The 14,042-nt window shown below is 37.5% G+C and overlaps 1 protein-coding gene and 1 long non-coding RNA gene across 9 annotated transcripts in view; one reads left to right on the plus strand and one right to left on the minus strand.

The window, feature by feature from the left end:
* The window catches only part of LOC113058572 (uncharacterized), a 38,221-nt gene extending 28,466 nt beyond the window's left edge, over positions 1-9,755 (plus strand). Inside the window, exon 4 of the long non-coding RNA XR_003278013.1 lies at positions 9,655-9,755. This is a non-coding gene — a long non-coding RNA (uncharacterized LOC113058572). The remainder of the gene's footprint in view (positions 1-9,654) is intronic.
* Positions 1-14,042, minus strand: part of LOC113058571 (RNA-binding protein Musashi homolog 2) — a 167,798-nt gene that overhangs the window by 6,135 nt on the left and 147,621 nt on the right. For 4 of the 8 annotated variants that reach the window (XM_026226584.1, XM_026226582.1, XM_026226579.1 and 1 more), the window contains 3 exons: positions 9,716-9,895; positions 4,714-4,868; positions 599-675 (listed from right to left, as the gene is read on the minus strand). In XM_026226584.1, coding sequence (XP_026082369.1) covers positions 634-675; positions 4,714-4,868; positions 9,716-9,895 — 377 coding nt within the window. In that variant the 3' untranslated portion in view covers positions 599-633. The remainder of the gene's footprint in view (positions 1-598; positions 676-4,713; positions 4,869-9,715; positions 9,896-14,042) is intronic. The other 4 variants (XM_026226587.1, XM_026226586.1, XM_026226585.1 and 1 more) reach the window with 2 other exon arrangements.

Consider the following 14,042-nt stretch of genomic DNA (forward strand, 5'->3'; position numbering starts at 1 on the left):
GGGCTCGCTTCCAGGTGCACGCTAATCAAAGCCGCAACACCTGTGCATAATATCCAAATACAGCACTTCATAGAGGATACGAGGCGATGTGTGTTGGGAGCGCAGTTCCGCGGCTGTCGCAATCCAACTACGGCAGTGAAAGAAAGCAACTCCACAGTTTTGAGTAGACCCGCTCGCAGACATCATGCATTAAAAGGAACAGTCGAATGACAGACAGGCAGGTGGAGGATAAAGGAGGAACTAGTGATAAAAAGTAATGGGGCAAACATGTAGCTGCCACACTTACGGTGTTTGCGAAGCAGGAAACACTTTTCAAGGCTTTCAAAGGGCTTCAAAATGCGGAATAAATAATAAAATAGATTTCTAAAAACCAGGTTGCTGCATATGAAGTTTAAATGTCCTTGTCTAATTTGTAAAAGCCCTGTAAAAGCCTATGGTGTTGATGAGGGAAAAAAAAAAAACACTACACAGATTCAACGTAAACTCATCTGAGAGGGAATCAAAATGAATGGGCAGATGGAACAGGAAGATAGTAGTGAACAGATACAAGATTTTGGAAAAAAATATATATATTTCATAAATGGTACAGGGTATCTACCTCAAGTGAGATGGCAACCAACCACCTGTTAGGTTTCAATGGTATCCATTTGTAAAAGCTGTGGCAATCAAAGGACCCTAAAAGTGTACAGTTAGTAATGGTGTCAGTATGCATTCTGAGTGAAAAGGCTAATCTGTCTATCACTCGGAAGTCATTTCAATCATTGCATGTGTTGCTAGCATGAATGAATGTTATCTATCATCTTTAAAGATCAGTCCACATCCTTTCCTCAGTCTGATCTAGTTGAACAGCAGGGGAGAGCAAGAATAACTGTACCACTCAGTAAATCTAATAGGTCATAACTTAATGCACATTACACTCAATTGTGCCCAGAGTTTAACATCTGAATGACTTGTATCATGTTTTGTCTATGTGACCTTTGTCAGACTTTTAAAGACAGCATGACTGTAACGTTGCAATAATTATTTCCTGTTTTTGCAAACTACTAGTGCCACTGAAGTGGTTCACCTTTGTACCTTATTTACCCTTAAAACCTGATTATCCCTTTAAACAAATATCTCTTCTTTAGCGCTGATGTTTTTTTAACCAATTGAAAAAAAATCATACTAAAACATAATATAGATTACAGAATAACAGCAGACTGTCAGTTACATAAACTATAATTATTCACATAACATCATTTCAAATTATGCAGCAAATATGTACTCATTATTGAACATTCTCAGTCAATCTCAATTAACTTTTATATTTAATTGCTGGACATCGTAGATATGAGGTTAATTGAGGCTAAAAATCTTCAGGAAAAGAGTAAAAAAAAAAACAACAACAACTAAAAGGTCTTACATTTACTCTTGCTCCCCATTTAAATCTTTTACTGCCAAACAATGAAAAGAAATACGCAAATTTCAAAGAACAAGAGAATGGAAAGTATGCTGTTGTAAGAGAAAACTTATTTGATTTTTTTCCCCAACAAAGATCAAGTAATTGCATAGAATCATTTACATTCATGCCAACAATAACAACATTAATGAATTCATCTGGAATCACAATTCATGCAGGAAAACATAAGCGAGAGACATATGCTGTCAGAAGTCACACAGAAGCCTCAATCTGAGCTGGAAAACTGTGAACTTCATCATGTGTGTCAGGCTCCGGTCCGAACACTGAGGAATCTAAACATTGGCCAGATGTGTCCACCTTTTTTCTAACAAGCCTAGTGCATTTTTAATTATGGAAGACACTTCAGGTTTGGGGAAGTTACACTCGAAAAGACTGTAGCATATCATTTCAAATCATAAAGCTGCACTACAAATGATCCTTATCCTTATCTGTCTGTTCGGCTGAATGAGTTGTACATTTTCCTACATGTTCTATTTTCAGACGAATAACTTAACGCTTAGTATTTTAATGTGACATAAGAAGAATATCTATGGTGAGAGCTCTTTACAATTTTTATCCTCCTGGTTATGTTCTTTCTTCCCTTGTATTCAGCTGTTAACAGTGTGAAAAAAGAAAACTGCGCATTTGTGGCACCCGTTTTTAATTTACGATACATCCCATGAATTATTCACTGGAATGCACGAAGAATCTCTCATTTTTCTGCCCCCAAATCCTAAAGACTCTTTCCAAGTTTGTTTTCACAAGGATGCTTTAAATATAATTGTCTCCTCTTTGCGGTTCTAATCCCTGTTAGCAGTGTTTACTGGAATCGTTCTAAAGCAGGTAATTATGATATTTGTAATCTGTTGAAATGATAGAAATGATTGAAATATTATCACCCAATGTTGATGTACATGTCTGATAAAGGCAACATATAGACATATATATCCACAGTGATATTTAACATGTCTGTAATACTACTGCAATAATCAAGATTTTGGGGTTATTCTTGGTCTTTTGGAAGTCATTTTTAATGCTTTAACAATTTGAAATGTCCTTTTAATGTTCAGTGGTTGAAGGGTGAGTAGAATAATGTCTCCTTATTGTACGCAGTTAGAAGAAAATGCTTATTATTTTGTTCCCAGACTGACTGTTTACAGTTTAACAGACGTTTCTCCCATAAGTTGAGCAAAGCGTCATGGGGCGTAGGAAAATGGTGGATACATTTATAGAAAGAAATCTTTAGGAAAAAAGCTTTTCAGTTTGTGAGGACGCTTCAGAGGCTAACAGAAACAGCAGTTCATGTCAGACAGCTCAAGAAAAAAAGTCTTTCTTCCTCTAGAACACTGTCAATCACTTGTGAGATGTTCTGAGGGTTTGAGGCCAACCTAAATTTGACTCTATTTAGGTTAGAAAAACTCCATCTGAAAGTCAAGCGCAAGGTGACATTGTTATTCTGAAATTCCCATTTAGATTTAATGAGTGCCCGGTCTGTTTTGCAAACTGTACTTAAGGGCAAGAGAGAGAGAGAGAGAGAGAGAGAGAGAATTTGCTTTTCCTCACAAACAATAGATTGGAGGGGCATTGAAAGCAGAATGAATAAGAGGTGTTTGCAGATAGGCAATAAACTGTGTCCTCACATACAAAGGCTCTTATTCATTTTTTCAGCAGATCTGGACGATGGTTAAAAAAATGGCTGGAGCCGGTAATTCCCTCAGCAGTTTGTGATTTAATGCGGCCCTGCTCCTTTTCTCTTCCGCCAACTCCTACTCCATTAAAAACTATAACGCACGGAAGGAATAATGAATGTCTATGGCTTCAGAGGGCAAGACAACATATTCTTATGACAGGTTTTCTCATAAGAGTTGATTATCGCCTTATTGATTAAACATATGCACTTTGTGTGGGGGACCTTTCAAAGGCTGCCCATCATCTGCTTGAAAAATAAAAAAGCCATTGTGTGTGGGAAACAAAATACAGGGTTGAAAATGAGAGAAGAACTAATTGTGAGATTTCTGTCCTCCGGGCTGGCACATGAACAAAAGCACACTGACACATCACACTGCTGCTGACAGCCGGTACAAGTTCACAGTTTGTTATCCTGAAGCTGACAGAGAAGAGGAATGCTGGTGGGAATGCAGAAATGTTAGCAATGCTAAAACCGACGCTATCTAACGTGAGCTATTTGCCTGGGCACCTGCTTAGCACTAATGAGACCATGATTTCACATTTTCAGGTTTAAAAGGGAGACATTTTTATAGCATTATTCCTGATAATTAGTATGAGTAAAACATGCACATCTATCACACCTTTGGACCCACTGCAACCTAATGCATCTGAGATGATTTTACTTTTGTCACATATATTTGCTTTTTTGATTTCACATACCTGCATATCACACATTCTTTTAGTCCTATTAGTCGTGTTAGAATTATTTATTCCTTGAGAACAAACTTAATTTGAACTATTTTAATTAGCTAATTAATTTATTAGCTAGATAATTTTTCAGAGGGAATTCATTAAATAGTTTCACCACTTTTGTAAAAGGTACTGCAGTGCAAAAAAAAGTGTCATTCTTTTTGTACAAACATGCCTCATTTATACGCAAATTACGGCAAGATTCTATTTAAATAGAATTTTATTTTGTATGGTGCATGGATCAAGTTAGGTTTACAGTAAAAAAAATTTATTTTCGTAGTTATAAATAAAGATTAGAGTATGTTTTACCAGAAAATACTAGTTCAGTCTTTATATTTTGAAATGTCAATGTGTTTGTTACTTACTGTTTCTTGGTAATTGTTATTACTTAGATGTTTCAAAGCTGTTTTTTTCTGCTACATTTAGGACAGCAAAATGGTGAATTGTGCCATGCAAATTGTATTAAGCACTATTTTGTGGACGTATTTGCACTATTACCCAATTAATTGAATTAATTGAATAGGGGGCTAAAATAAATCTGACATGAAGTGCAAATACGCTATAATACTGATATTAATATTATACGATATAAAATCTATGTTATTCTTGATATTTAAACATATTCAAATAGCTTAAATGTCAACATAATTTATTCTACTAGGAATTTTATAAAGCCAATATCTCCCTTTCCAAAGGAGCTGTCAATCTAGTCTTTTTTTTCCCTCAAACTATAGCAAAGAAAACTACAAATAGCAGCAAGAGCACATGAGTCTAAAAGCCCCAACTCGGGCAGGCTGGTGAATGCATTATGTGGGACAGAGCAGAGCAACAATGATGGAGGTGGATAGGGTACTTACAGCAATGCTGTGTCCGAAGCCGGAGCCGGGCTGGGGACTAGCAGCGCTTATGTAGTTGCCCACGCCGGAGTCCTGGCTGGTGGGGCCGTACAGATCAGCCACTGGCCCGGGACTGCTGGCTCCATGAAAGGCTCCAGGTCGGGGCGGGTTGGTGCCTGCCGGAGAAGTGGCAATGCCAACAGTAAAGTGAGCAGGGTTGCTAGTCAGGACTGCTGGTGTGTAGTACTACAAACAAGCTTAGCACAAGCATGCACTATAAGCAAAAAAAAGTCATGTTTTGAAAGGAAGTTGTGTGTGTATGTCTATACTTCCTAAGGTGTTTTAAAAATAGTGGCCTAATGTTGTCTTTATGATTCATCCAAAAGGTACGAAATGAAAAATAAAGAAGCTGGTCTTAAATTCTTGCACATAAACATACACACACATTTTGCATAGCTAGTCAGCGATACCTCAAGCTAGCGACTACTGCAGCAAAACATATCATCATTCATGCAGATGAAAGTACACTTATGTGTGACGGACACATCTTGCCAGCATTCACATGGCATGCATACTATGTTTTAGGTGAGCTGGACTGATGTGTGATGGAGAGCTATGATTTTATCTATTTTTTTTACCTCTTGAGGGAATTTGTGATGTTTAAATGTGTGAGTGAGAATGAATTGCTTCCTTGCAGGTTCCTTTCATTATCATAACCTCACCCTCTCTCCGCTCCCGTACACTCCTTTTCCCCCAATTTCATATCAAGTGCTCTAAACCCATCCTCCTTCAAATTTGACTGCCGGTTTTCCAGTCCCTTTCTGAAAATTGCACAAGGGATTTTGCCACAACACCCCCTATCTAATCAACACCTGTCATTGAGAAAGTGGTCTCTCTCCTCCTCCTCAATTTTTTTTTTTTTTAAATATATATGCCGGTGATTATCTGGCAGTTAATGTCAGGGGGCTATCAGGCCTAGCAGCCACCTGGAAACCAAAAAATTGGTGAGGGTGTCTTGGGTAAAACTCGTTGAAGACTGAATCATGGAGTTTCCACTCTACTGCGAGCGTGACTTTACTTTTGCCGAAGCTACATTTGAGTCTGAAAGCAGAAACTGTTGAAGATGAAGCCCGGAAGATGAAATTAAACACGCACCAAGCACAAATTGCGAGTTTAACTGGACTTTAGTGAATGAATAAAATGCTGCTGGGTCAGTTTGCTAGGAAATACAACACAAAACACATTTTAAGTCAAACTGTAAGAACGATAGTTTAACCAGTAACACATTAGTATAGAGACCAATTCTTACTATTAACTAGGAGCTTATTATTATAAACATATAGGCTGTTTATTAGCACTTATAAAGCACATATTCTGCATGACCATATTTCTACATCCCTAATTCTACTCAATACCTAAACCTAACAAATACCTTACTAACTATTAAAATCAGCAAACTGGGAGTTTATTGAGGCAAATGTTGTAGTTAATGGTTTGTTAATAGTGAGAATTTGACCTTAAAATAAAGTGTGAGCGTTTAACCCTCGCAGATGTAAGTGACAGAAGCTATTCTAATTAATGATGTTGCAATATACGTTTATATAATATGGCTGCCATCGAATAATCCAGGTGGAAAGGTGGATGCTGCACACTGGTGGTGGATGGGGAGCTACCTCCTGACTATGTAAAGCGCTTTGAGTGCCTAGAGAAGCGCTATATAAATGTAAGGATTTATTATTATTATTATTATTATTATAAATAATACGAAAGTAACTTGGAGATCCTGACCACAAAGTTTGTTTGGCGAAGTCGAAACTTCTGAACCTAAACACAAATCCACATAGCAGAAATACTGACAAATGTGTAAAAGAAGCAAGGAGGGGCTGGAGGGGGAAATTACAATTAGCCTAATTATATCAGGCCACTTGAGCTATGGCTATGTCATTTGCAGATGACCCTTCCATTTCATTGCTGTTGAGAGGCGAATTAAGGTAAATAAAAACAAATGCATGAATTATATTAAATGAATGCCTTCAGAAACCTTGAGGCCCCTTGCTGTGCCATGTTCAATTTTTCTCCTGCACACGGCCCTCTATGACACTTCCATTAATAAGTGAATATTAAATCAAGTTCCTCCACAGACGGAGGACTTCAGATCAGCGCCCATTGAGGGGGGAGTCTATTACTGCAGAAGCCTCCAAAAAACTCAGGAGGGTAAAAGATATCTGTGTGAATGGAATATTAGCCTGCAGTGCTCATGTAAGACAGCAAATATGTTAGATAGGGGGCAATATGCCACCGTGGGTAAACCGAACGAGGCAGACTCACACAATCCTTCTGCTTTTCACACAAATGAGAACACAGACAACAGGACAGGTGAGCAGCTCTACAGTCAGTGCTCTCACTTCTAAATGTCAGTGTTTCAAAATAGCATCAGCTTCTTCTAGGGATGATGGAAAAGCATGCATGTCCGCCTAGATCTGAGTGAAAGGGAAAATGGCTGTTGCCAACTGTTTGCCCACTAGAATGTCAAATATTACATTGATTAATAGAATAATTTAGTAATCAATCTTTTTGTCTTGTTGTCCAGTAGAAATATTAAAACATCTTTAAAAGAAAAAGCATTTACTTCAAAAGCAAATTCTATTTAAAAATATAAAAGTAAACAAACAAAATATGTATAAGATAAAAAATGCTTTCGAGAGAATTATTTCCAGAGAATATATCCTGAAATACATTATTAATGTTTTCAGAATAATTATTTTCAGTACAATTGAGAGATTTATTTTTAATAATAATAATAAAAATAACTAAAAATACGCTTAATTCAACATGTATATACTGTATTTTTGAACAACAACAAATTTATTTTAGATAAATTAATCTCAGATTTACTTTTTAATTTTTTTTACTGAAAACAAACAAACAAAACGGATTAAAATGATTTCAGTGGTCAATATGAATTGAGCGAACACATTATGAAAGGCTCTAAAAACCGCAGGGTGTCAGACAAATGATGACATGCATCATAAGTTCTCCTAACTCCTGTCTTGAAATTGTTCTCGGACCGATCTGGATCAAAGCTTACACACTCGAATGAGCTTTTCCCTTGTCACGAATAAAAAGCTTCTAAAATAGGGGGGGAAACCAGCACACTATAAGTGACAGGCCTGGTTAGCATCAGGTCCTGTGCTGTGACTGACTGCTGTATTCCCAACAGACCAGCGGTAATAAGACATGTTGATTGTCTTTTATATCTCCAGAAGCCATCAATGGGGATGTGCTCATTAACAGATCAGGAAATTGTTTTTGTAGCTCAATACTGCTGTGAAATGAATTCATACACATTACCATCTATGATGGATTCATTTCAAAAACTCCTATTATGTGCAATGTGTCTAGAGCATGCAATCAATTAAACTTTAATTTAAAAGAAGAAAAGGAAAGTGTTGCAAAAAAGACGCATCTTGGAGGTTAAGTCTACTGCTCACATGGTTGAAAGAAATGTAGAAAACATTATAATCAACAATCATTAATACGGTCAACATTCCTTGGCATTCCCTAACTAAGATCTGAACCACAAACTCTCAGGTTGCTGGCGTTGATGCCTAATCCACACATGCCAGTTTATTAGTCATTATTATGGCTCCTGACGGCACTTTTTTTTTTTTTTTTTGCTGTATATTGCCAAGATCTCAACTCAAGACTGCCTTCCTTTGAACTACAGGCTACTGAATGTAAAGTGGAGCACTACTGTTTTTAAGAGGGCTGAGCGTCAGTTCTGTGGTTCACTAGCATTAAGCATTAAAAAATATGCCAAGAGTTTGGGAATAGCAAAATTCTTCCCTTTAATGTGCTTTCAAACAAGATTTAGTTTTTTTCATCCACACACTCTTCCCACTTTCACTTATTATTTTATGTAATTATATATCCAGTGGCCACAAATAGTATTTTAAAACTTTAGCCACATTTAAAATGCCTGAACTTATTTGCATTAGATAACAAAATCTCAAACCAAGGGAATTTTTCTTTTTTTCTTTAAATCTGAAATTTCTATGGAACTATTCCAGTATCATTTGACAACCAGAAAATGCTCATCAACTTATTTTTATTAAATATTTATCTTGAAAAAAAAAAGAAAATAAGTGTGTTATCCTTCTTTACAATAAACACCACTTGGTTTGTCATTTTGCATCTACTGCAAAGACATGAATTTATTTTAAAGTGTGAGTTAAAAGTATAGCTCACCCACATATTACATTTCCATCATCATTTACTCAAGCTTATGTTGATGTTTTTTTCCCAGTCAGAAAACATAACAGAGACATTTCTCAGTATTTTCTTTTGTGTTCCACAGAAGAACCTAAGACACAGGTTTGGAATGACCTGAGGGTGACTAAATGATGACAGAATCTCCATTTTCTCAATCGTGTCTAAATACATTTTGTAGCCACTGTATATGAAAATGCACACAAAACAAAAAATACAACAAAAAAGGGGATGCTTTAACAACACATCTCAGTATGTGATGCAATCAGCTTCCAAAAAATGGCTTGTCATTTTATACTATATATATATATATATATATATATATATATATATATATATATATATATATATATACACGTGTCTGAGTATGTACAGTACTGCACAAGATATTAACTGGCAAGCATGAACAAATATGTCGCATCTCCCGGTTAACTGCACAGGGACTGTGTCCGCAGCCGAATTGGATATATCTCGGCAGTACATATGCATTAGCGCCCACGTAACCATATATATATGTATGTATATATATATATATATATATATATATATATATATATATATATATATATATACACACTCCCTCAAATCCTCAGGCAAAATGACAGTGCTACCACAATTAAACATGCAGCAAATCCCTCACTTTCCCTTCTCATCTTTCTCTCTCTCTTTCTTTCTTGTTTTAATGAATGGCAGGGTGATGAATAAACCACATGAATCAAATGAATCACTGAATGAAGGAGAGGCGGGTACACACCTGGGCTCTTATACTGATCCGGGCTGGCCAGGTGCTGGAGAGGGGAGTTGCAGGCTGATGTGGCATGCTCGCTTTGCAGCAGCTGAGCCGCCTGGGGGCCCAGGGAGCCATAGTCCGCAAAGGAGAAGGGGGGCCCCCGTTGGTCACTTGGCGAGGAATAGAAACCGTAATCGGGGAAGCCTGGGAGATACAGTACAGGGGAGGAGGAGGAAGGAAGGAGGAGGAGGAGGGGTGGGACTCCATCATTTGGGGAAATAGGACTTTGCATAGTAATGTTATGAGGCAATGCTTAATATCTGACTTGTATGGTTGTATGATGCAGTGTACACTGGGATAATAGATGGTGAGTTTGTAAAGCCACATCTCGCTGTTTCCCCCTTCCTGACTGTGTGTGTGTGTGTGAATGTGACGGTGAGTGTGTGAAGACTTCCTGGCCACCAGTTAAAGCTGCAGTAGGGAACTTTTGACGCTCTAGCGGTTAATAAACAGAACTGCTTGCGTCTTGCGGAAGAACATCGTAGCCGGAGCTACTTCTCTCTGTTTATGTCTATGAAGAATCACAAAGGTACTGCGTTACTCCGCCGCGGTACTCCCGAAGCAATCTAAAATAGTCCGAATATAAACACTTATTATAGGTGCACCCTAGTGATTCAGGACAAGACAAAAACACGGTTTGGAAAATGGATTCATGGTGTACTCGCTTATTATGTTCATTTTTCTACATTTTGAACACAAACAAAGTTACGGACCGCAGCTCTGATTGGTTATTTTTTACCGGGAGCGGATGACTTTCTGCAAATGGCAATAGGACCACTGGGAGGAGCCAGAGGAGCTTGATTTTTTTCACAGATTATCTGTCTCATATTCTACTGTCAGGACATAATGACAGGTTTAATAAATATGTAAAAAAAAATTTTTTTACAAAAGTTCCCTACAGCACCTTTAACACTATACTACTATAAATACTTGGGTTTTCTGCAGACGGAAATACTGACACATTACAGATCAAATAAGCACAACGGAACTTTATTTGATGATTACATAAAAACTGAATGACCTTAATAAATGTTCTGAGAAAGGAACACTCATCATTTGACATGCTAATTTGGATTCAGCATTCACAAATACAACAAGCAGAAAATGGACTAGAATACCACTGTCTGATATCCTTGTTATTTGGTCAACACACTGTTAACCGAAACCACAGAGCATGTGTTACCTTATATCATCCTCTTTATGGGGTTTATAATATGTTGTAAATATTTCTTTAATGTGTCAAAATATTTACAAATATTGTATTGTGTGTGAGTACATGTGTGTTTGTCTCAAAACTATTTTGAGTAAAAGGACATTCAGTGGCCTTACGAAAGTTTTTGGATAGTTAGGTCAGATCAAAAAAAAAAAGAATGTCAATGCATTATATATCACATTGTGCTTTTATTTGAAACAAGAGGAAGAGAAATACTTCCCCCAAAAAACAGGTTTTATAAAGTTCGAAATTAAGAAAAAAAAAAAATGTAAACACTTTCTGGTAAAGTAATTTTGGAAAACAACAAAAACAACATCAAAAACATCCCCACTTGATGCCACTGTTTGATATTTCATATCTAATGCAATGATATTCTGACATTTAAACTGTCATGATATTAGCATCTAAATATTTTTTGGGGCCATTGCACACAAATGAATATAAATTAAATTAAATACTAATAATATTACATACAAATGAAAAACAACTATTACATAACCAACCTAAAGTCGTTCACTCTCTCTGAGTGAAAAGCAGATAAATATGAGAAGATGTAGCCTTGTAGCTCAGAAGAAGACCTGAAATTTATCCATAGCTGATGGGGTGTAATTAAGTTGACCCCATCCTGCGCTGCCTGCTGTTGTTACAGACGTGAAACTGTGAACTTGAGGGAAGGTGTTAAAGAGAGGGATGGAAGGAAGTCGCAGAACTCCAGTGTACCTGTGCTAAATGTTTATAAATAGTCAATATAGCCCCTCTGCTAGAGTTTTATATCATCCAACCTGCCTGCCCAGAGAGCTCTCATTAGAGCAGCCTTGGTGAGATACTTCTTTCTTTTCCTCTGCTTTAATTAGTTTCAGATCTCAGATATACACAGCAGAACAAATGAGGTCTATGCCAGCCTACATTTAAGAAGAGTTGAGGGAGTGATAAAGAAATATAAATAAAAGAAAAGAGAAAGGAATGCTGATTCTCTCATAGGCTGTAACTGCACTGCTCTGACCTTCTCCAATCACTCATTAATTATCCACCTCTAATCTGCAGACTGCTCACCTCAGCCCAAACCTCGAGTCTGCTCTAATGGAGAAACAACAATGGCTGCATTTTTGGTCACAAGACACATTTGTTAAAGACCCAAATATTTGTTGGTATTGCAAATACACTACATGGCCTAAAGTAGCTGGACATAAAATATTCGTAAACAAGGTAAAAAAAAATAAAAAAAAATATTTAGTCATATTGTGATTATACTCTTTCCGCAACAACTCACTGAACTTATTTTTTAGGTTGTTTTTGAATTAATTATTATTTGTATTATTTAGCTTTTTTCTTGAATAAATAAATAAATTGGAGAATATTTGGTTTAATTAGGCACTGGTCAATAAAATGTTGTTTTCATTGATTAAAATGAGTAAAACTAACTAAATGAATGAATATTACAAATAAATATTAAAATCTCCTTACACAAACATATAAAGTAGAATGAGGTACACCAAAGCAAAATATATAAGGATATGGTTTAAGGATAAAGTGTGGAGGAAATTGACTGGCTAACACAAACCCCGAAATTTAACCCCTATTGAAGACCTTTGAGAAAAGTTGTCAGGTAGGACTGACTCCCCATTAATGCCAATGGTTTGGGAATTAAATGTTCAACAAGCACATACAGGTGTGGTGTTTGCTGTCCACGTATTTTTGACTATGTACTATACCTTTCTCAGGCGTCTTTCCAAGAAAAAGCTAAATTAAATGTGTGTTGCAAATTTCTATTTTTGCATTCTGTTTCAAGGACTGCCAAAACAGACCGGAAACATTCATAAGCACAAGCACTGAAAAGATGCTTACAACAGTAAACAGAAACGAGCATGAAAATCCCCATCCTGCCAGTACCTACACTCCCAAACGTGAATAAATGCATCACAGATGCATCCCGACGTTCAAGCTCTCTCCCGCTAACTGTGCAAAAATGAAGGAAATGCCTGAGGTCTGCTCAGAATCTTCAAGTATTTCGGCTTCCCGGAGAGGAGGGGAAAGCCCATTCCAGTGCACACATCTTTAATCATTTAAGGAAAGCAACCAAAAACGCACTTAGGCTGAATCCATTTTTGATGGGCCTCTCTAATAGATGGGCGTCCTTGAGGTTCAAAGGGAACCCTGGACGCGCCTCTTAATTAGACAAGCTGCCATCCCGTCCTGTTTCCCCTCTTCTTCCTAATTAGATCTTTAACAACGAACAAATGAAGACCTTTTACAGGCCTCGTCCCCGCCAAGAAAGGGTGGGGGGGCACAGAGACGTCTTTTTTGTTTAACGCTCCCCGGCCCTGCCGTGCACGACAATGGCGGTGTCCTGCCGCAATCTACATAAATATTCCGCCCTAATTTCCATGGAGTGGGAACGGTCGGACACAAAACACAGCATTACTGCACGTACAACAAACACACCTGGTTTCTTTGTTTGCACTGACATAGAAAATTAGACCGGAATGGCTGTTCGTTTTAATGCAGTGGCAGGAAAGGTCTTATCTAATAACAGCCTGCAGAAATTACGTTTATTATCCAGGTAGATCACGTCCAATGACAGTGCTATCTGAAGCAGAAACACAGAATAAAATGCAGTTAAAAAGTGCCCATTTACTGTCTATAGAGAAAGCCATCTGGCGGAATAGGGCTGCTTGATTACCTTCGCCAGCTAATTCTCTCTCTAAGCGCATGCAAATGATTCACTTTGACCAAGTGGAAGTGAGGGGAAAAAAAAGTGAAGCTAAATTCAACACTGCCATTTTTAAACATCAAAAGTTGCCACAATAACGGCTCCTCCGTGATGCTCCACGGTATTGTACGCTGCCAATCAGGCAGAGAATAGCACTTGGAATGTTTTATGCCTCTGTGAATAACTCCGGGATGAAGCGAGGACGCAGGGTGTGAGTTTTACATGCGACAATGTGTGTCCTTCCATTAATAGGCACCGCAAACACTTCCTTTAACTGCAACTCCACAATCGAACTCCACAAAAAGCTTAATATCTTCTCTTCTCCTTCCACAAAAACAAATACAGTACTGTGTTGTGTTGTGTACCAT

This window comes from Carassius auratus, chromosome 40 (genome assembly GCF_003368295.1).
Source record: "Carassius auratus strain Wakin chromosome 40, ASM336829v1, whole genome shotgun sequence".
In the NCBI taxonomy this organism is placed as follows: domain Eukaryota; kingdom Metazoa; phylum Chordata; class Actinopteri; order Cypriniformes; family Cyprinidae; genus Carassius; species Carassius auratus.